General features: G+C 42.0%; 2 protein-coding genes across 9 annotated transcripts in view; one reads left to right on the top strand and one right to left on the bottom strand.

Annotated features, from left to right (window-relative positions):
* LOC110532567 (rap guanine nucleotide exchange factor 3) overlaps positions 1-12,096 on the top strand; it is a 47,311-nt gene extending 35,215 nt beyond the window's left edge. For 4 of the 8 annotated variants that reach the window (XM_021616568.2, XM_021616573.2, XM_021616570.2 and 1 more), the window contains 9 exons: positions 3,476-3,601; positions 4,641-4,822; positions 8,710-8,800; positions 8,921-8,971; positions 10,579-10,666; positions 10,783-10,847; positions 10,990-11,044; positions 11,143-11,214; positions 11,345-12,096. In XM_021616568.2, the coding sequence (XP_021472243.1) occupies positions 3,476-3,601; positions 4,641-4,822; positions 8,710-8,800; positions 8,921-8,971; positions 10,579-10,666; positions 10,783-10,847; positions 10,990-11,044; positions 11,143-11,214; positions 11,345-11,463 (849 nt within the window). In that variant the 3' untranslated portion in view covers positions 11,464-12,096. Of the gene's footprint in view, positions 1-3,475; positions 3,602-4,640; positions 4,823-8,709; positions 8,801-8,920; positions 8,972-10,578; positions 10,667-10,782; positions 10,848-10,967; positions 11,045-11,142; positions 11,215-11,344 lie in introns of those variants that run through there. The other 4 variants (XR_005053312.1, XM_021616572.2, XR_002474855.2 and 1 more) reach the window with 4 other exon arrangements.
* A 2-nt stretch (positions 12,097-12,098) lies between these two features.
* LOC110532566 (integrin alpha-5) overlaps positions 12,099-21,147 on the bottom strand; it is an 84,011-nt gene continuing 74,962 nt past the window's right edge. Inside the window, exons 28-30 of the mRNA XM_036988561.1 lie at positions 20,417-20,518; positions 18,152-18,274; positions 12,099-15,072 (exon numbers count right to left, since the gene is read on the bottom strand). Coding sequence (XP_036844456.1) covers positions 14,989-15,072; positions 18,152-18,274; positions 20,417-20,518 — 309 coding nt within the window. The 3' untranslated portion in view covers positions 12,099-14,988. The remainder of the gene's footprint in view (positions 15,073-18,151; positions 18,275-20,416; positions 20,519-21,147) is intronic.

Here is a 21,147-nt window from a genome sequence, read left to right as displayed (position 1 = left end):
ACCTCCAGCTGCGTACCCCCTCTAGCACCACGGTCAGCACACTCTCAAATGTTTTTTTTGCCATTATTGTAAGCCTGCCACACACACACTATACAATACATTTATTAAAACTTAAGAGTGTGTTGTCACAACCCGGCTCATGGGAAGTGACAAAGAACTCTTATAGGACCAGGGCACAAATAATAATTTTACTCTTTATTTAGCCATCTTGCATATAACTAACTATATTTGTTCATCGAAAATTGTGAATAACTAATGGAGAGACTCTCAGTCTTAAATCATTTTATACACATAGTCTGTGCCTGTATTTAGTTTTCATGCTAGTGAGGGCCGAGAATCCACTCACATAGGTACAAGGTTGCAAAGGGCATCAGTGTCTTAACAGCGCGATTTGCCAAGGCAGGATACTCTGAGCGCAGCCCAATCCAGAAATCTGGCAGTGGCTTCTGATTAAATTCAATTTTCACAGATTCGCTTGTTGTAATTTTGATGAGTCTCTCTTGTTCAGAAATCGGTAAGTGGACTGGAGGCAGGGCATGAAAGGGATAACGAATCCTGTTGTTTGTGTCATCCATTTCGGGAAAGTACCTGCGTAATTGCGCAACCAACTCACTCAGGTGCTTCACTATATCACGTTTGACATTGTCCGTAAGCTTGAGTTCATTTACATACAAAAAATCATACAATGCTGGAAGACCTGTGTGTTGTCCTTGTTAATGCAGACAGAGAAGAGCTCCAACTTCTTAGCCTCAATTTTGTCCCGCACATTGAATATAGTTGCGGAGAGTCCCTGTAATCCTAGATTTAGATTGTTCAGGCAAGGAAAAAACATCACCCAGATAGGCCAGTCGTGTGAGAAACTCGTCATCATGCACGCTGTCAGACGAGTGAAAATTATGGTCAGTAAAGAAAACGTTAAGCTCGTCTCTCAATTTAAAAAAGTGTCAATACTTTGCCCCTTGATAACCAGCGCACTTCGGTATGTTGTAAAAGTGTTACATGGTCGCTGCCCATATCATTGCATAGTGTAGAAAATGCACGAGAGTTCAGGGGATTTGCTTTAACAAAGTTAACCTTTTACACTGTAGTCTCAACGTCAACAGTGAAGAGGCGACACCGGGATGCTGGCCTTCTAGGCAGAGTTCCTCTGTCCAGCGTTGTGTTCTTTCCCCATATTTTCTTTTTATTGGCCAGTCAGAGATATGTTTTTTTCTTGGCAACTCTGCCCAGAAGGTCAGCATCCCAGAGTCGCCTCTTTACTGTTGACGTTGAGACTACAGTGTAAAAGGTTAACTTTGTTGTTTTGCGGGTACTGTTTAATGAAGCTGACAGTTGAGGACTTATCTGTTTCTCAAACTAGACACTCTAATATACTTGTCCTCTTGTTCAGTTGTGCCTTGGGACCTCCCAGTCTTTCCATTTTGGTTAGAGCCAGTTTGTGCTGTTCTGTGAAGGGAGTAGTACACAGCGTTGTACGAGAGCTTCAGTTTCTTGGCAAGATTAGACTGTGTCTAATCACAGTGCAGGTGCATTTATACGGAGACTTGATTACACACAGGTGGATTGTATTTATCATCATTAGTCATTTGGTCAACATTGGATCATTCAGAGATCCTCACTGAACTTCTGGAGAGAGTTTGCTACACTGAAAGTAAAGGGGCTGAATAATTTTGCACGCCCAATTTTTCAGTTTTTGATTTGTTAAAAAAGTTTGAAATATCCAATAAATGTTGTTCCACTTCATGATTGTGTCCCACTTGTTGTTGATTCTTCACAAAAAAATACAGTTTTATATTTTTATGTTTGAAGCCTGAAATGTGGCAAAAGGTCGCAAAGTTCAAGGGGGCCGAATACTTTCGCAAGGCACTGTATAACACAACGTGGCGTCTCACATATTGGGTGCACTACTCCCAATATAAGTGAACCTCAAATCAATGTAGTTCTCATCATATTTGCGCCTCTTCGATGGTCCAACGTCCCTGTCTGTTGTTCGGTGCTTTCTCTGGTAAGGGGGCAGTAGCTTGGTGCTTTCCCCGCCATCGTGCGCTATCGTGCATACATTTATTTTGTCCCCCTACACCAAACGCGATCATGACACGTAGGTTAAAATATCAAAACAAACTCTGAACCAATGACATTAATTTGGGGACAGGTCGAAAAGCATTAAACATGTATGGCAATTTAGCTAGTTAACTTGCACTTGCTAGCTAATTTGTTCTATTTAGCTAGCTTGTTGTTGCTAGCTAATTTGTCCTCGGATATAAACATTGAGTTGTTATTTTACCTGAAATGCACAAGGACCTCTACTCCAACAATTAATCCACACATAAAACGGCCAACCGAATCATTTCTAGTCATCTCTCCTCCTTCCAGGCTTTTTCAGCTTTGAACTTATATGGTGATCGCATCTAAACTTTGATAGTATTACCACAACAACCTGGAACAAAGTTTGTCTTTCAATCATCCACGTAGGAATAACCAATGAGGAGATGTCACGTGGGTATCCAGCTTCTATAAACCAATGAGGAGATGGGAGAGGCAGGACTTTCAGTGCGATCTGCGTCAGAAACAGGAATTACTTCTATTTTAGTCCTTGGCAACACAGACGCTCGTTGGCGCGCGCCAGCAGTGTGGGTGCAATAATTGAATAACATGGATTTCTACATTTATTTTGCGACGCTCACCCACGCGACGTGTCTGGTCTGGTCAGCATGTCAGTGTCCATGCTAGCTGGGCAAACAACAACTGTAAAATTACTGATGCTAGCATTGGATGTGCTCGTGGAAGCAGAACAACTTGTGTCGTCGATAGGTGCAGGTGTAGTACTGCTGGTAGTAGCAGTATTACCAGTATAGCTGCTATGTGTCTCTATGGATGCGGCTTACTTTTTTAAAACAATGTTTCAATTTTAGAGCAAACGGAATGAGCAGCAGCTACGTTTGGCTACATACGGACCGTTAGTGGAATTCCTGTGAGAGAGTAATGGCTAATGTGATGTTCATTATTTGACTAGGCTACCTGTATTTGAAATTGTGTTGTTATTTCGCTGAACACTAGATGGTTTAATTTTATTTTTGTCAGTGAAACGAGGCTACTCAAGACGAGAAAAAAAACTCACCAAAATGTATAGCCCTGTTGGATAATATAAATGAACTGTTTGAAAATGTGAAGAAATTGTTGTTGTTTTTTGGCGTACCTCCGACAGCATTGCGCTTAACCCTGGAGGTACGCATACCCCAGTTTGGGTATACCTGGTCTAGATAATGCATCTATAGCCGCTCATGTGTGCATAGATTAACATACTGTAGCTACAAGTTATCTATATCTATAACTACACTACATGGTGAATCAGACAACAACACACCCAGACAGTCATCATAGCATACTGTAGATGTTTGTGTGAATGCCCCCCTAAGGTCCAGTATCATGATGTCATGTCATTATTTTGGATGGTTGTTCTCTGGCACCTTCACAGACACCCCTGAAGGAGCAGCAGGGTCCTGATCAGAGCACCATGGACACTTGGGAGCAGATGTGTCCCAAGGACATCGCCAGCCAGCTCACCAACTACGACTGGGAACTGTTCACCGCCATGCACGAGGTAAGGAAGGAAACGAGGTGAGGCCATGCCAGAGCTGTGCCAATATTGTGAAGTGGGAGTTATGGATTTGGGACCAGCAGGACAAAAGTTAAAAGTGGAGAAACTGAGTATCCCTGGATAAGGGCATGTAAGGTCTTTAAGGGCATGACATCTATCTCACGTGTGTATGCACTCTGGTAGGTAGCTAGTGCAACGAGGCAAGGTTACCCAGATGTGAGCTGTCTTCGTGCTAACATCTATCCTTCGTCCTGATCTTGTATTGATCTTGTCCATTTACACTTGTAAGATCGATTCACAGTCAGTTCCCAATGTGTCTTTTAATCGTCTGAAAAAGTGACAATCAGAATGTGGACATTTTACAGGACGCATGTAGTATAAACGGGGCTAAAGGATTTGCTGTCTGTCACTCAGGCATGTCTAAGTTATCCTTTCTCTGACATCTTCAATCTGATAACTGCTACTGCAGCATCATATCAGCCATCAGAACATCTCCTCAACTGATGTATCAGCCACATGTTTCATCTGACACACACGCCTCTTTATGTAACGTTGATTTAACCAGGTTTTCCCATTGAGGTCAATACGCTTCCCACTGGGCACACACTGGTTGAATCGATGTTGTTTGCACATAATTTCAATAAAATTACGTTCACCCAAAATGGAATAGATGCTTAATTGTCGTCTGGGCCCAGTGGGCTGTTTGCCAAGGAAATCAAGTTCAAGTCCGGTTCAAATGTTATGCAAAATTGAAGGTTTAGGGCTCGATTCAATCTGTATTGCTGAAGTTCAGCGCTATAGCACTATTTAAATGTGAAAGTAATTTCCAATTGGGCCAACCTATACAGCGTTTAAAGTGAATGCAGTCTTGAGTTTACATTTCTATCGCGCTGTAGCGCAGCGATTCAGTGCTACGTATTGAATCAAGCCCTTAGTCCATTGGATGTTTGCTTCATATACAGTATTCAGGTCCATATAAGTAGCTTTCGATTTGTCCGCTACAGTACATGTGGATGGTAAATAAATGTCTCTCTCCCATCAGGTGGAATTAGTCTACTATATATTTGGGCGACATAAATTCCCGGGTGCCACCACAGCTAACCTGGAGCGTTTCGTGCATCGCTTCAACGAGGTGCAGTACTGGGTGGTGACAGAGGTGTGTCTGTGTACTGACCTGGTCAAGAGAGCCATGCTGCTCAAGAAGTTCATCAAGATAGCCGCCGTGTGAGTGACAAATTAAAACACAGCTTACCTTGTAAATTGTAGATTCATTATTAGGTTATCTTAGGGGTAACTATCTACATAGAACAGTATACTACACTGAGTATACAAAACATTAAGAACACCTGGTCTTTCTATGATAGACTGATGGGCTGAATCCAGGTGAAAGCTTTGATCCCTTATTGATGTCACTAGTTAAATCCACATCCATTAGCGTACAGTCGTGGCCAAAGGTTTTTAGAATTACACAAATATCAATTTTCACAGTCTGGTGCCTCAGTGTCTTTAGATATTTTTTGTCAGATGTTACTATGGAATACTGAAGTATAATTACATGCATTTCATAAGTGTCAAAGACTTTTATTGACAACTACATGAAGTTGATGCAAAGAGTCAATATTTGCAGTATTGACCCTTCTTTTTCAAGAAGGGTGATGGCAGCCCATTCTTGCATAATCAATGCTTGGAGTTCGTTAGAATTTGTGGGGTTTTGTTTGTCCATCCGCCTCTTGAGGATTGACCACAAATTCTCAATGGGATTAAGGTCTGGGGAGTTTCCTGGCCATGGACCCAAAATATAGATGTTTTGTTCCCCGAGCCACTTAGTTATCACTTTTGCCTTATGGCAAGGTGCTCCATCATGCTGGAAAAGGCATTGTTCGTCACCAAACTGTTCCTGGATGGTTGGGAGAAGTTGCTCTCGGAGGATGTGTTGGTACCATTATTTATTCATGCCTGTGTTCGTAGGCATAATTGTGAGTGAGCCCACTCCCTTGGCTGAGAAGTGAGCCCACACATGAATGGTCTCAGGATGCTTTACTGTTGGCATGACACAGGACTGATGGTAGCGCTTACCTTGTCTTCTCCGGAAAAACTTTTTTCCAGATGCCCCAAACAATCGGAAAGGGGATTCATCAGAGAAAATGACTTTACCCCAGTCCTCAGCAGTCCAATTCCTGTACCTTTTGCAGAATATCAGTCTGTTCCTGATGTTTTTACTGGGGAGAAGTGGCTCCTTTTGCTGCCCTTCTTGACACCAGGCCATCCTGCAAAACTCTTCGCCTCACTGTGCGTGCAGATGCACTCACACCTGCCTGCTGCCATTCCTGAGCAAGCGCTGTACTGGTGGTGCCCCGATCCCGCAGCTGAATCAACTTTAGGAGACGGTCCTGACGCTTGCTGGACTTTCTTGGGCGCCCTTGAAGCATTCTTCACAACAATTGAACCACTTTCCTTGAAGTTCTTGATTATCTGATAAATGGTTGATTTAGGTGCAATCTTACTGGCAGCAATATCCTTGCCTGTGAAGCCCTTTTTGTGCAAAGCAATGATGACGGCACGTGTTTCCTTGCAGGTAACCATGGTTGACAGAGGAAGAAGAACGATTCCAAGCGTCACTCTCCTTTTGAAGCTTACAGTCTGTTATTCAAACTCAATCAGCATGACAGAGTGATCTCCAGCCTTGTCCTCGTCAACACTCACACCTGTGTTAACAAGAGAATCACTGACATGATGACAGCTGGTCCTTTTGTGGCAGGGCTGAAATGCAGTGGAAATGTTTTTTGGGATTCAGTTCATTTTGCATGGCAAAGAGGGACTTTGCAATTAATTGTAATTAATCTGATCACTCTTCATAACATTCTGGAGTATATGCAAATTGCCATCATTCAAACTGAGGCAGCAGACTTTGTGAAAATGTATATTTGTGTCATTCTCAAAACTTTTGGCCACGACTGTAGATGAAGGGGAGGAGGCAGGTTAAAGAATGATTTTTAAGCCTTGAGACAATTGAGACATGGATTGTGTATGTGTGCCATTCAGAGGGTGAATGGGAACAGATCCACAGATGATGCCATCTCTATTGCACTCCACACTGCCCTTTCCCACCTGGACAAAAGGAACACCTATGTGAGAATGCTGTTCATTGACTACAGCTCAGCGTTCAACACCATAGTACACTCAAAGGTTATCACCAAGCTAAGGATCCTGGGACTAAACACCTCCCTCTGCAACTGAATCCTGGACTACCTGACAGGCCGCCCCAGGTGTTGAGGGTAGGTAGCAACACATCTGCCATGCTGATCCTCAACACTGGAGCTCCCCAGGGGTGCGTGCTCAGTCCCCTCGTGTACACCCACGACTGCATGGCCAGGCACGACTCCAACACCATCATTAAGTTTGCTGACGACACAACAGTGGTAGACCTGATCTACGACAACAACGAGACAGCCTATAGGGAGGAGGTCAGAGACCTGGCCATGTGGTGCCAGAATAACAATCTCTCCAAGACTAAGAAGATGATTGTGGACTACAGGAAAAGGAGCACCGAGCACATCCCCATTCTCATCGACGGGGCTGTAGTGGAGCAGGTTGAGAGCTTCAAGTTCCTTGGTGTCCACATCAACAACAAACTAGATTGGTCCAAACACACCAAGGCAGTCGTGAAGAAGGCACAACAAAGCCTTTTCCCCCTCAGGAAACTAAAAAGATTTGGCATGGGTCCTGAGATCCTCAAAAGGTTCTACAGCTGCAACATCGAGAGCATCCTGACCGGTTGCATCACTGCCTGCTACGGCAATTGCTCGGCCTCCGACCGCAAGGCACTTCAGAGGGTAGTGCATACGGCCCAGTACATCACTGGGGCAAAGCTGCCTGCCATCCAGGAACTCTACACCAGGTGATGTCAGAGGAAGGCCCTAAAAATTGTCAAAGACCCCAGCCACCCCAGTCATAGACTGTTCTCTCTACTACCACATGGAAAGCGGTACCGGAGTACCAAGTCTAGGACAAAAAGGCTTCTCAACAGTTTTTATCCCCAAGCCATAAGACCCCTGAACAGGTAACCAAATGGTTACCCGGACTATTTGCATTGTGTGCCCCCCCAACCCCTCTTTTACGCTGCTGCGACTCTCTGTTTATCTTATATGCATAGTCACTTTAACTATACATTCATGTACATACTACCTAAATTGGCCCGATCAACCAGTGCTCCCGCACATTGGCTAACCGGGTTATCTGCAATGTGTCCCACCACCCGCCAACCCCTTTTTTTACACTTCTGCTACTCTCTGTTCTCTGTGCACAGTCACTTTAACGATACCTACATGTACATACTACCTCAATAAGCCTGAATAACAGGTGTCTGTATATAGCCTTGCTACTCTTTTTTCAAATGTCTTTTAACTGTTGTTTTATTTCTTTACTTACCTACACACACACACAAACCTTTTTTATTTTTGCAACACCATTAGTTAGAGCCTGTAATTAAGCATTTCACTGTAAAATACCTGTTGTATTTGGCCACGTGACAAATAAACTTCGATTTGAAAGACAAAAGATTTAAGTGCCTTTGAAAAGGGTGTGTTAGTAGGTGCAAGGTGCATTGGTTTGTGACAATAACACTACTGCTGAAACACTGCTGGGTTCTGACACTTAACAGTTTCCTGTGTGTATCAAGAGTGGTCCACCACCCAAAGGACACCCAGCCAACTTGACACAACTGTGGGAAGCATTGTGGTTAACATGGGCCAGCATCCCTGTAGGGGGTACGCAACTTAATACTAGGAAGTGTACCTAATGTTTGGTATACTCAGTATAATTTTGTACAATAACAGACTATATTCAAAAAATGTAACATACCAGCAGAAATCATGTTTTCATATCCAGCTAAACTGATTTATAAAATATTGGTAAAGGATGTCACTCTGTCTGTGGTCACTGATGCACCAAGCCTTCGTTTACACAGGCAGCCTTATTCTGACCTTTTGCTATTAATTGGTCTTTTGACCAATCAGATCAGATATTTTGCCAGTAAGTGATAAAATAATCACTTAGATAATGCACATGTTTAGTCTGCCCACAGCTGTTACTGACTGTGTTTCCTGTTTCAGATTGAAGGAGCAGAAGAACCTAAACTCGTTCTTTGCGGTGATGTTTGGTCTGAGTAATAGTGCTGTACAGAGACTTTACAAGACCTGGGAGGTGAGGTCTGCTAGGGACAATGACCTACATTTTGGTTATCGCTTATAACAATTGGTTTGATTATAACAGATGTGAAATGGATATCAGAGGAGACGTTGTAACAGTTGTTGTTGTTGACAGAGAGTGCCGAGTAAGACGAAAAGGGTCTATTGTGCATACGAGAGGTTAATGGTGAGTGAGTTAATGTGTGCGCACTTGCAAGCTAGCTATATAGCAGTGTTCCATTGTATATCATTGATAATGACCGGTGACATCACAGGCCACTTGACAATCCCTCCACTTCATTTCCATTGTGTGTATGAATCATGTTTTCCTCCTATTGTAATATGTAAACATGTTTTCAATAGATATATTTCCTATATAATTAGCAGGTTGGCATTTATTGACTCATGTACTGGAGGCAGCTCTGCAGAGTTGTCACTATCTGGCACAGCCACAAAGTCCAAAAATCTGATTTTAAACCTAAGCCTAACCACACTGCTAACCTTATGCCTAACCCTAACCTTAAAAAAAAGAGCACATTTTGTGCTCTTGTAGGAAGCAATCACTCCCCTATTGCTCACTACAAATGATCTATGGGCTAATAACTCACTAACAAGCAAAGGATATGAACAAAATGTACAACGTTACTACATGTATCTCAAAACAAGTGCATCTATTTACGACTGCTAATGCTGTAAAAACAGTCCAGTTCAAAGTGAATGACACAGATCCATATACGGCAATGGTCTATTTGCATATAGGCCTACAGGCAGCTCTGATTGGTTATGACGCACCGGTCTGTGTAGAGTACGGGCCTGAGTCGTACCTGTCAATGCAATAGAATCCTACTCCAATGTGTTCTGCCTACAACAAAATCGCTTGCATAGTTAGTTTTGCATACTAATTCTAGCATAGTTCATTTTGTTTTGGTAAGTTACATTGAAAGTGGCTAATATTGCGTTGATTTGATCACAATTCCCAGTGAAGGGAAACGTTGATAGTGTTAACTAACGGGGAAAACTCTAGAAAGTTGAGTGAAGTTAAATCTCGTGCTTCTCTGCACGGGCTGATATTTCTTCTGCGCAGCAGTCCCGGGGGAGTGGTGCGCAGCTTAGAGGGAACATTGATGCTGGCCCATGTTAACTCCAATGCTTCCCAAAGTTGTCTGGATGCCCTTTGGATGGTGGACCATTCTTGATATACACAGGAAACTGTTGAGTGTGAAAAACCCAGCAGCGTTGCAGTTCCTGACACAAACCAGTGTGCCTGGCACCTACTACCATACCCCGTTCAAAGGCACTTAAATATTTTGTCTTGCCATATACAATCCATGTCTCAACTGTCTCAAGGCAAACAAAATCCTTTAACCTGTCTCCTCTCGTTCATCTACACTAATTGAAGTGGATTTAACAAGTGGCATCGATAAGGGATCATAGCTTTCACCTGATCAGTCGGTCATGGTGTTCTTAATATTTTGTATACTCTGTGTATAGCCAATTTTGACTTTTCAGCTGGCCCATCTTGTGGAAATCGCTCAGGTCTGCCTCCAGGACAAGATTTATCCCAATAAATGTAAACTTGCATATAAGTGGCAGGTAGCCTAGCGGTTAGCGAGGCAAGCCAGCAACCAGTGTGGCAGCCCCCCCGCACCTCTCCCATCAAAAGATGCATGTGTGTCTTACGAAGGGGTTGGGTTTAAAGCTAATTTTGGATGGACCTTGTGTGCAATTGACCAATAAAATTATATTAATCTACAACTAATGGCAAATTGTTTTTATTTCTGTTAAATGTGTCAGGATCCATCACGTAATCACAGAGCGTACAGACTGGCTGTGGCAAAGCTCAGTCCTCCCTACATCCCCTTCATGCCCCTGCTACTCAAAGGTAATAATGCTTTCTTAGCCTCGTGACAGACGTAACATTCAATACCTGAGTTAATTCAACATGACCCTGTACTGAACCAGTACGTCATTCCGTTCACCAACTGTACCTACCTCTAGACATGACATTCATCCATGAGGGAAACAATAACTACACGGACAAACTGGTCAATTTTGAGAAAATGGTGAGTTGTCTAGCCTAACTTTTATACTTTCACATCCTGTAGATGTGCTGGAGATTACCATCCCTCAGCCCTTACCTAAGTTGTCTTCTCTTTGTGTCTGTAAACTATTGGCTATATAAGCTACCTTGTTTCACCGTTGCAGCGCTTGATTGCTAAGACAGTGAAGATAGTTCGAGGGTGCAGAAGCACGCCTTACGGTAAGAAAACAAAATACAACAAAGTTATAGAAAAGGACGGGATAAGAAGGACAATGTTGTGCCAGGGTGTTCACTCTCTATGGTTCTTTGTCCTACAGTGCCCTCATCACCTCAGAAGGGACTTGCAGACAGAATGTTTCTGGAGGCGCCTTCCATTCGGCTGTCCACATGTAAGCTATGCCTTATCTACAAAAATCAACACTCATTTTCCATTCTGAGATCTTTAAATGATATTAAGTAAATGTAGCGCTTCCATTTAAAAAAAAAAAACACATATCTTGTCTTCTGTCTCGTGTCCAGATTCCGAGCAATCCCCCCCTCTCAGGAATCCTAGCAACATCCGCCACTATGTTCAGAACTTTGAAGTGATCGACAACCAGCACAAACTGACACAACTGTCCAGAGCAATGGAGCGCTGAACCAAACCAGTGTATTAAGACTGTTTTATTACAGCCCGTGAATCAGAGGTTGGCAGGGGAATACACACCTCCACTGTCATACTAATCCACATTCAAGATCTTCTATAGACTCATGTACATGTCTGGTGTCAGGAATGGAGGACTGTGGGGATGTTTCTGGGATGGTCAATATCACACAGAGAGCATTGAAGAGAAGCAGCTCGTTGGACTACTCATCAATAGGACCTGAGGAGGGATCTGACTGGCAGTATTTAGTGACCTCTAACGTCTTACCAGATAAGTTGTTTGTCCTCACCGACCACTGTTACTGATATGACAGTGCGGCACTGCAACCTGAGGAAGAAGTATATACATTTGGCATTATCTGTTATTTATACGATAATTTGTGTAGTATACTATTTGTAAGATAAGCTTATGGTTTTACAAGTGAGTGCCCTAAAAGCACATGCAATAGTTCTATGCTATGGCTCCTAGTTATGGTGTTTTGGTATTTTTCTCCACTTTGTAATACAACTATAATGAACAATAAATTGTTGAGCAATCAGTTGTTGCCAAACCGCATAAACAAATATGTAAAACATTTCATGCCATGGGCAAGTTTATTTTTTTAAATAAATTATTTTCAGAACTGTGTATTCAATCAAAGCATGTCATTTTTTTAATTGAAATGCAAACCATATAATAAGACACAAATGATCACTAAAAGACTAAATCCTCTTCCCAGAAAGTCTCCCCAATATGGGGAGAGTAAATTTCACAAATGTTTTTTTTCCCAATTGGATCTAAAAAATATTCTCGTCAGAAATATTTACAACTTTGTAAAAAAGGAGATTTTTAAAAGGGGGGCCAAGAAAGCATTGAGAAAACAAGGATAAACCCAGTGTAGTCTTCTACTGTAACCACAGAGGATTCTGTTTAAAACATCCTCTTTCAATATAAATAATACTAGGTTGACATTTTCAGTCTGGACACTACGATCAGACATATACTTTTCAAAACAATATCATACAAATACTGTTAAAAATAATATGATACATGTTAAATGAATCCACTGAGTGGCGTTAGCAGTCTTTGCACCATGAGTGTTGATAAAGCTTGTGGATTAAATCACCAATATGAGCTAGGGGGCATTCAAAACAAATAGTGAAAACAGATGTGTAGCATTATGGCTGCGTTTGGATAGGTGATACAATTGAACTGAACATACATTATCACACATGCCCACTCGAGTTCAACTCAGGAGGTGGATGGATGGATGTATTTTTTTACCACTGATATCTGAAATAGTGATACTAAACATTGGTTAGTTATAGCAGTGGAGCAAAATGTAAAAGTGGTGAATACGTGCAGTGGAAAAATCTAGGGGGGGAAAAAACAGACCAATTGTTTTTGACAATACCCCCATCCGACCATAGGGAGCAGACTTGGTATGGTTTTTAACACAGACTCATCATTAGATGTTAGACACACCTGGTTTAACACAACCCCTCCGGAACAAAATGAAAGAAAATCCAAAAACTACTGCAAAAACTAAAACCAATATCAACCAGAGTGAATAATAATATTGCACGTACAAACCATACCCCCCCCCCCCCCCCCCCCCCCCAATGCCCAGTTGCTATCCCTTTATCTCAAGTCTGAATTGGGCCCTAAATGAATAGCTACTCTGGTCCTAGCTGTCCTAAACTCTAATCAGGCAGTCTCAACCCATCCTGAGTACAGATTGAAGTGATGCGATGATCAGCATTACTGCTGGACAAGTCTACCTTTCCCTCGTGATGCAAGAGAGAAAAGAGAGGACTTAGCATTGGGATTGATCTCCGATTCACACAAAAAAACAGACAGGAACATCAACACATGAAGACACAGGCAGTCTGACACACACACAAAACGTATTTACATGACAAATAAAAGAGCCCCACATATTCAGTCCATGGATGAAGCTGCAGCATCGTGGTGTGAGAGCTTCTGGTACTCAGTCAGTTTTTGTTATCATAAGGACATCAAAATAAAATTAAAACAAACCAGAGCAAAGATGCTCCTAGCACACTACAAGATCAAGGTGAAATGTGTAGGGACTGGATATTTGGCCGTTTCCCTGACACTCACCGGAGTGAGCCCTTACCTGCAAGCAACCCACCCAGATTGTATGTACTACAGCTTCCTTGATCTCTGTTGGCAACATAGTAATGTACTGACTTCAAGACATCATTACACACCAAGGCTGTGGATACACCTGGATGGTCTTTGCTTCAACTCAATTTCCATACTGCCTCTTGCAGCACAAGCAAAGTCTGGACAAACTTGTTTACAAGTCACCAGACAGAGTACTGGCACCAGAGTGTATCAAGCTTTCAGTAGGATCTATCTCACAGGCCCATGGTGGATGGATCCAGTCAAGTCCCAGTCAACTTTGAGGCAATGCTTTGATCTGTCACAACGAACACAAACATGCAGGATCAACAAAGTGATCAGTAATGGTCAAGTCAAACCCAAAGGAAGATCAGTCCGTCAGTATCCTGTCTGTTTTTGGCATCTTGTTAGACATCAGTAGATTTCTTTTGAGTGCAAAACAACTGGAACAAGCACTGTATGTCCACCATTCTGAGGCTGAAGAAGCTATTTTGGCAGTACAGGAGTTTGTACGTGCCGAACATTACTGGAGCCAAACTGAACTTACATTAAACAAAAGATTGGCTGTAAAAACATGTTTGGTAGAAATGTGGATGGGTAAACAGCTCAGGTGTAGATTATGGAGACATGAGACAGACATCCTCTGTCTGTGCTCCTCTGGTGAACATGCTCCTCTGGTGAACATGCTCCTCTGGTGAACATGCACCTCTGGTGAACATGCTCTTCTGGTGCCCTGAACAGGAAGCATGTTTCTAACTTCGGTTGGGAAAGTATCAGATCAGATTTCTTTAATGGCTACAAAAAGGAAGGGAGATGCATTCAGTCCCCCTCAACACCATCATATACCTTTTAAAAGCAGTGATCACACTTTTTTAGCACCAAAATGAAGGCAGTTGAAAAAGAGTAAAACAATTATCTTTCACAAGGATCCACAAGGGAATACAAAGCTGTTTAAAAAGATGTGCAGGGAGAAACCAAGCTTCTTCCTTGATCGTATCAAGGCTTTCCATAGGCTACTCCTCTTCTTCTGTAGTCACTAGTCTTGGACTTCAACTCAAATAGGATCAGTAAGTCTAAAGCCAGTTTTTCTGACTGTGACACTGAAGTTCAGCTTGGTGATCAACCCCAACCCAACAACAACAAACATAAACATATATTAAATTAAAAACATTCATTTGGTTTGGAGTTCTTTGGGTATTTCTTCCTCTAGTGCAGTACAGTGGAGTTCCAGTGGTCTTTCCTCCTCCTCCTCCTCCTCCCTCTTCAACTGCAGTCTAATCCTCTCTGGATGTTTAAATTAACCACATTTCTCCATTGCAATCATGTGGGTTTCTAGGTTTCTTTGGTTCTGTGACAACAAAATAGTTTGTTTTAATCCTTTCTATGTGGTGTTTAGGCCTCAGACGCAGCCTGGGGCTTGAGTTGGGCCTTCTCCATAGCCGTGCCGTAGGGTAGCGACCTTTTGAAGAAGCCAAGCTGGGAGGAAGAAAGACGACGTTATCAAAGTTAGAACTAAAAATATCATATTTCAACACCTCAAATCTTCATATGTCTCTCCAGCCAGATGTACAGTTAAAGTTGGAAGTTTACATACACTTAGGTAGAAGTAATTAAAACTTGTTTTTCAACCACTCCACACATTTCTTGTTAATAAACTATAGTTTGGGCAAGTCGGTTAGGACATCTACTTTGTGCATGACACATCATTTTTCCAACAATTGTTAATGGACAGATTATTTCACTTATAATTCACTGTATCACAATTCCAGTGGGTGAGAAGTGTACATGCACTAAATTGACTGTGCCTTTAAACAGCTTAGAAAATTCCAGACAATGATGTCATGGTTTTAGAAGCTTCTGATAGGCTAATTGACATCATTTGAGTCAATTGGAGGTGTACCTGTGGATGTATTTCAAGGCCTACCTTCAAACTCAGTGCCTCTTTACTTGACTTCACGGGGAAATCAAAAGAAATCAGCCAAGACCTCAGAAAAAAACATTGGAGACCTCCACAAGTCTGGTTCATCCTTGGGAGCAATTTCCAAATGCCTGAAGGTACCACATTCATCTGTACAAACAATAGTACGCAAGTATAAACACCATGGGACCACGGAGCCATCATACCGCTCAGGAAGGAGACTCATTCTGTCTCCTAGAGATTAATGTACTTTGGTGCGAAAAGTGAAAATCAATCCCAGAACAACAGCAAAGGACCTTGTGAAGATGCTGGAGGAAACAGGTACAAAAGTATCTATATCCACAGTAAAACAAGGCCTATATCGGCATAACCTGAAAGGCTGCTCAGCAAGGAAGAAGCCAATGATCCAAAACCGCCATAAAAAAAGCCAGACTACAGTTTACAACTGCACATGGGGACAAAGATCATACTTTTTGGAGAAATGTCCTCTGGTCTGATGAAACAAAAATAGAACTGTTTGGCCATAATGACCAGCCATAATGACCATTTGGCGGAAAAGGGGGGAGGCTTGCAACCGTGAAGCACGGGATTGGCAGCATCATGTTGTGGGGGTGCTTCACAAAATATATGGCATCATGAGGATGGATAATTATGTGGATATATTGAAGCAACATCTCAAGACATCAATCAGGAAGTTAACTATTTTGGGATAGGGGGCAGCATTTTCACTTTTGGATAAATAGCGTTCCCAGAGTGAACTGCCTCCTACTCTGTCCCAGATGCTAATATATGCATATTGTTATTAGATAGAAAACACTCTGAAGTGTCTAAAACTGTTTGAATTATGTCTTTGCGTATAACAGAACAAAATCTGAGAAAAATCCAACCAGCAAGTGGGACATCTGAGGTTTGTAGTTTTTCAAAGCTTGGCTACCGAATACACAATGAGATATGGATAAAGTTGCACTTCCTACGGCTTCCACTAGATGTCAACCATCTTTAGAAACTTGAATGAGGATTCTACTATAAAGGAGGGGCTCATGAGACCTCTTTGAGTCAGTGGTCTGGCAGAGTGCCTTGGTCTCATGACGCGCGCCCCCGACAGAGTTACCTCTCGTTCCAGTGCTTTTCTTCAGACAAAGGAATTCTCCGGTTGGAACATTATTGATGTTTTATGTTAAAAACATCCTAAAGATTGATTCCATACATCATTTGACATGTTTCTAAAGGACTGTAACGGAACCTTTCGAGTTTTTGTCTGGTCGAAGTGCCTGCGCCTCATGAAGATGGATTACTGGGCTGAACACACTAACAACAAGTGGCTATTTGGACAGAAATTATAGACTTTATGGAACAAATCAGTCATTTATTGTCGAACTGGGATTCCTGGGAGTGCCTTCTGATGAAGATCATCAAAGGTAAGTGAATATTTATTTCTAACTTCTGTTGACTCCAAAATGGCGGATATTCCTCTGGCTGTTTTGGGATCTGAGCACCTTTCTCAGATTATGCTTTTTCCGTAAGGTAAAAAAATCTGACACAGAGGTTGCATTAAGGAGCAGTCTATCTTTAATTCTGTGAATAACAGTTGTATCTTTTATCAATGTTTTATTATGAGTATTTCTGCAAAATCACCGGATGTTTTCGAATCAAAACATTACTGCACGTAACGTGCCAATGTAAACTGATATTTTTGGATATAAATATGCACATTAACGAACAAAACATACATGTATTGTGTAACATGATGTCCTATGAGTGTCATCTGATGAAGATCATCAAAGGTTAGTGATTAATTTAATCTATATTTCAGCTTTTTGTGACTCCTCTCTTTGGCTGGAAAAATGGCTGTGTTTTTTTTACTTGGCTCTGACCTAACATAATCAATCATATGTTGTGCTTTCGCTGTAAAGAATATTTGAAATCGGACATGATGGGTAGATTAACAAGATGTTTATCTTTCATTTGCTGTATTGGACTTGTTAATGTGTGAAAGTTACTTGTTTCTAAAAAATATTTTTGAATTTCACGCGCTGCCTTTTCAGTGGAATGTTGTGGAGGGGTTCCGCTAGCGGAATGTTGTGGAGGGGTTCCGCTAGTGGAACGCCTGCCCTAGAAAGGTTAAAGCTTGGTCGCAAATGGGTCATCCAAATGGACAATGACCCATAGCATACTTCCTAAGTTGTGGCAAAATGGCTTAAGGACGACAAAGTAAAGATATTGGAGTGACCATCACAAAGCCCTGCCTTCAATCCTATAGAAAATGTGTGGGCAGAACTGAAAAAGCGTGTGCGAGCAAGGAGGCCTACACACCTGACTCAGTTACACCAGCTCTGTCAGGGGGAATGGGCCAAAATTCACCCAATTTATTGTGGGAAGCTTGTGGAAGGCTACCCAAAACATTTGACCCAAGTTAAACAATTTAAAGGCAATGCTACCAAATACTTGAGTGTATGTAAACATCTGACCCACTGGATGTGATGAAAGAATTAAAATCTGAAATATATTATTGTCTCTACTATTATTCTGACATTTCACATTCTAAAAATAAAGTTCTAAAGGAAAATATGGGAAGTTAAGAGATGGGAATTTCCCACTCTGCCGGACATTAACATCACCGCTATCCCGACCACTCACTTTGTACAGGACGTAGATGAGCAGTGCCAGCAGCAGAAGCCCAGCCAGTATGGCCAGAATGATGATCCACAAGGGCACAGAGTATTGGCTGTCTTGTTTGTTCCACACCAACGGGGTCACCACCTGAAGAGGGGGAACACATTTAGTCATGACCTCCACTTACAGTGACTCAATGGGTCTGAATGTATTCAGACCCATTGACTTTTTCCAAATTTTTCCACATTACAGCCTTATTCTAAAATGGATTCAATAAATAAAAAATCTGCATCAATCTACACACAATACCCCATAATGACAAAGAAAAACAGGTTATATATTTTTGCTAATTTATTACAAGTCAAACAGAAATACCTTATTTACATAAGTATTCAGACCCTTTGCTATGAGACTCGAAATTGAGCTCAGGTGACTTCTGTTTCCATTGATCATCCTTGAGCAGTTTCTATAACTTGATTGGAGTCCACCTGTGGCAAATCAATCTGATTGGACATGATTTGGAAAGGCACACAGTTGAGCAAAAACTAAGCCATGAGGTCGAAGGAATTGTCCGTAGAGGTCCGAGACAGGATTGTGTCAAGGCAAAGATCTGGGGAAGGGTACAAAAAGATTTCTTCAGTATTGAAAGCCCCAAGAAAACAGTGGCCTCCATAATTCTTAAAAATGGAAGACGTTTGGAACCACCAACTCTTCCTAGCGCTGGCCGCCCGGCCAAACTGAGCAATCGGGGGAGAAGGGCCTTGGTGAGGGAGGTGACCAAGAATTCAATGGTCACTTTGACAGAGATCTAGAGTTCCTCTGTGGAGATGGGAGAACCTTCCAGAACTACAACCATCTCTGCAGCACTCCACCAATCAGGCCATTATGGTAGATTGGCCAGACGAAAGCCAGTCTTCAATAAAAGGCACATGACAACCCACTTGGGGTTTGCCAAAAGGCACCTAAAGACTCTCAGACCATGAGAAACAAGATTCTCTGGTCTGATGAAACCAAGATTGAACTCTTTGGCCTGAATGCCAAGCGTCACGTCTGCAGGAAACCGGGCACCATTCCTACAGTGAAGCATGGTGGTTACAGCATCATGTTGTGGGGGTGTTTTTCAGCAACATGGACTGGGAGACTAGTCAGGATCGAGGGAAAGATGAACGGAGCAAAGTACAGAGAGATCCATGATGAAAACCTGCTCCAGAGAGCTTAGGACCTCAGACTGGGGCGAAAGTTCACCTTCAAACAGGACAATGACCATAAGCACACAGCTAAGACAACGCAGGCGTGGCTTCGGGATAAGTCTCTGAATGTCCTTGAGTAGCCCAGCCAGAGCCCGGACTTGAACCCGATCTAACATCTCTGGAGAGACCTGAAAATAACTGTGCATCGACGCTCCCCATCCAACCTGACAGAGCTTGAGACGATCTGCAGAGAAGAATCGGAGAAACTCCTAAAATACAGGTGTGACAAGCTTTTAGCGTCATACCCAGGAAGAATCAAGACTGTAATCACTGCCAAAGGTGCTTCAACAAAGTACTGAGTAAAGGGTCTGAGTACTTACAATATATAAATAAGTATTTTATTGTGAATAAAATAGCAAAAATAAAGATAAAATAAAATATTATAGTTTTGCTTTGTCATTATAGGGTGGTGTGTAGATTGAGGAAAAAAACAATTTAATACAATTTTAGAATAAAGCTGTAACATAACAAAACATGGAAAAGGTCAAGGGGTCTGAACACTTTCCGAAGGCACTGTATAATAGCCTCGATTCCAGGCTTCCTGCATTTTCCCAACAGCTGAGTGCTGAACGAAACATGGGCACACTATATACAGGGGTTAAGTTAGGCCAGATCCAACCGAGTCCGAGACCCAACACCTATGAGATCCAGGCAGAGCTGAGACCCTGTAACTTTGGTTATGCGAATTTCAAATGATCTAATGACTTTTTTTTTTTTACCAACACAAGTAAGCAACAGCAAAGTTAAACTATTTTACTATAGGGTTGTCTATCTATTCAATTGTTCAGATCATCACATTCTGTGCACGAAAATAATATCCCCCTCACAAGGTCCCTCCACGACCTGTAGTATGCTGTAATGTGCTTTTGTCAGTATAGATTATAGGCTACTATATTAAATCCTCCAGGGCACGCCCCCAAACTAGAAGCCCCACCTCCCAAATCCCAATTTAACTACTAACTGTATGGTAATGCAAGACTAACAATACAATATAAAATAGAGAGGTTTGTTGACATTAGTGCACTGCACATACCCATACCTTTTTAGATCCACTCGGTACCTCCTTGGGCAAGATGGCATAGGGCATCTTGACCACACTGAACCTTGCCAGGCACTCCAGCACGTACCCCTTGTATGCCCTCTGAGAACGGAAACAAAACAACAGGATCAGATTGGATATCCATTGTGATTTTTCAAATAATTTTTGTAGGAGTATTTGAAAGGCAAACTGCAACTTGTACGGGTGCTGGCCATGTGTGGACTAGTGATGGGTCCTGTTTGACTCATGTCCAGTAGGAGGCAGTAATGTGCTACAGAGACTGATGAACCTCATCAGACCGGCTGGTTCTTCTCACAAAACCCCTCTGACATTCCAATCCTATGAGAAGGCGTGACCGCCAACTAATGAATTTCCAATGCACTTACACATAAGCCTTGGTGTAAGGTCGTTCTCACAACGGCTTCTGTGGACTGATACCCTCCCTCTATACCTCTATACCTAATACACTATAGACCAACACACAAACGATCCGCTCACAGAACTATTGAAATTAGAATTTAATTATTCACTCTGTAAGCTACTGTTTTCCATTTATTTTCATCAAATATCTGAGTCTGTTCACATTGGCAGAGTTTAGCTCTGAGCTAGCATTAATACAGTCAATACAATCACATGTGTGAGTCTGACTGGTCATTCATATTTTACAGTCTAATTTGAGGATTTAAGTATTGGTGTTTTCTTTGTATAGCTACTTAAAGGAATATTTCTGC

The sequence above is a fragment of the Oncorhynchus mykiss genome, chromosome 9 (assembly GCF_013265735.2).
Source record: "Oncorhynchus mykiss isolate Arlee chromosome 9, USDA_OmykA_1.1, whole genome shotgun sequence".
NCBI classification, from domain to species: domain Eukaryota; kingdom Metazoa; phylum Chordata; class Actinopteri; order Salmoniformes; family Salmonidae; genus Oncorhynchus; species Oncorhynchus mykiss.
This window is presented reverse-complemented; position numbering and strand designations above follow the sequence as displayed.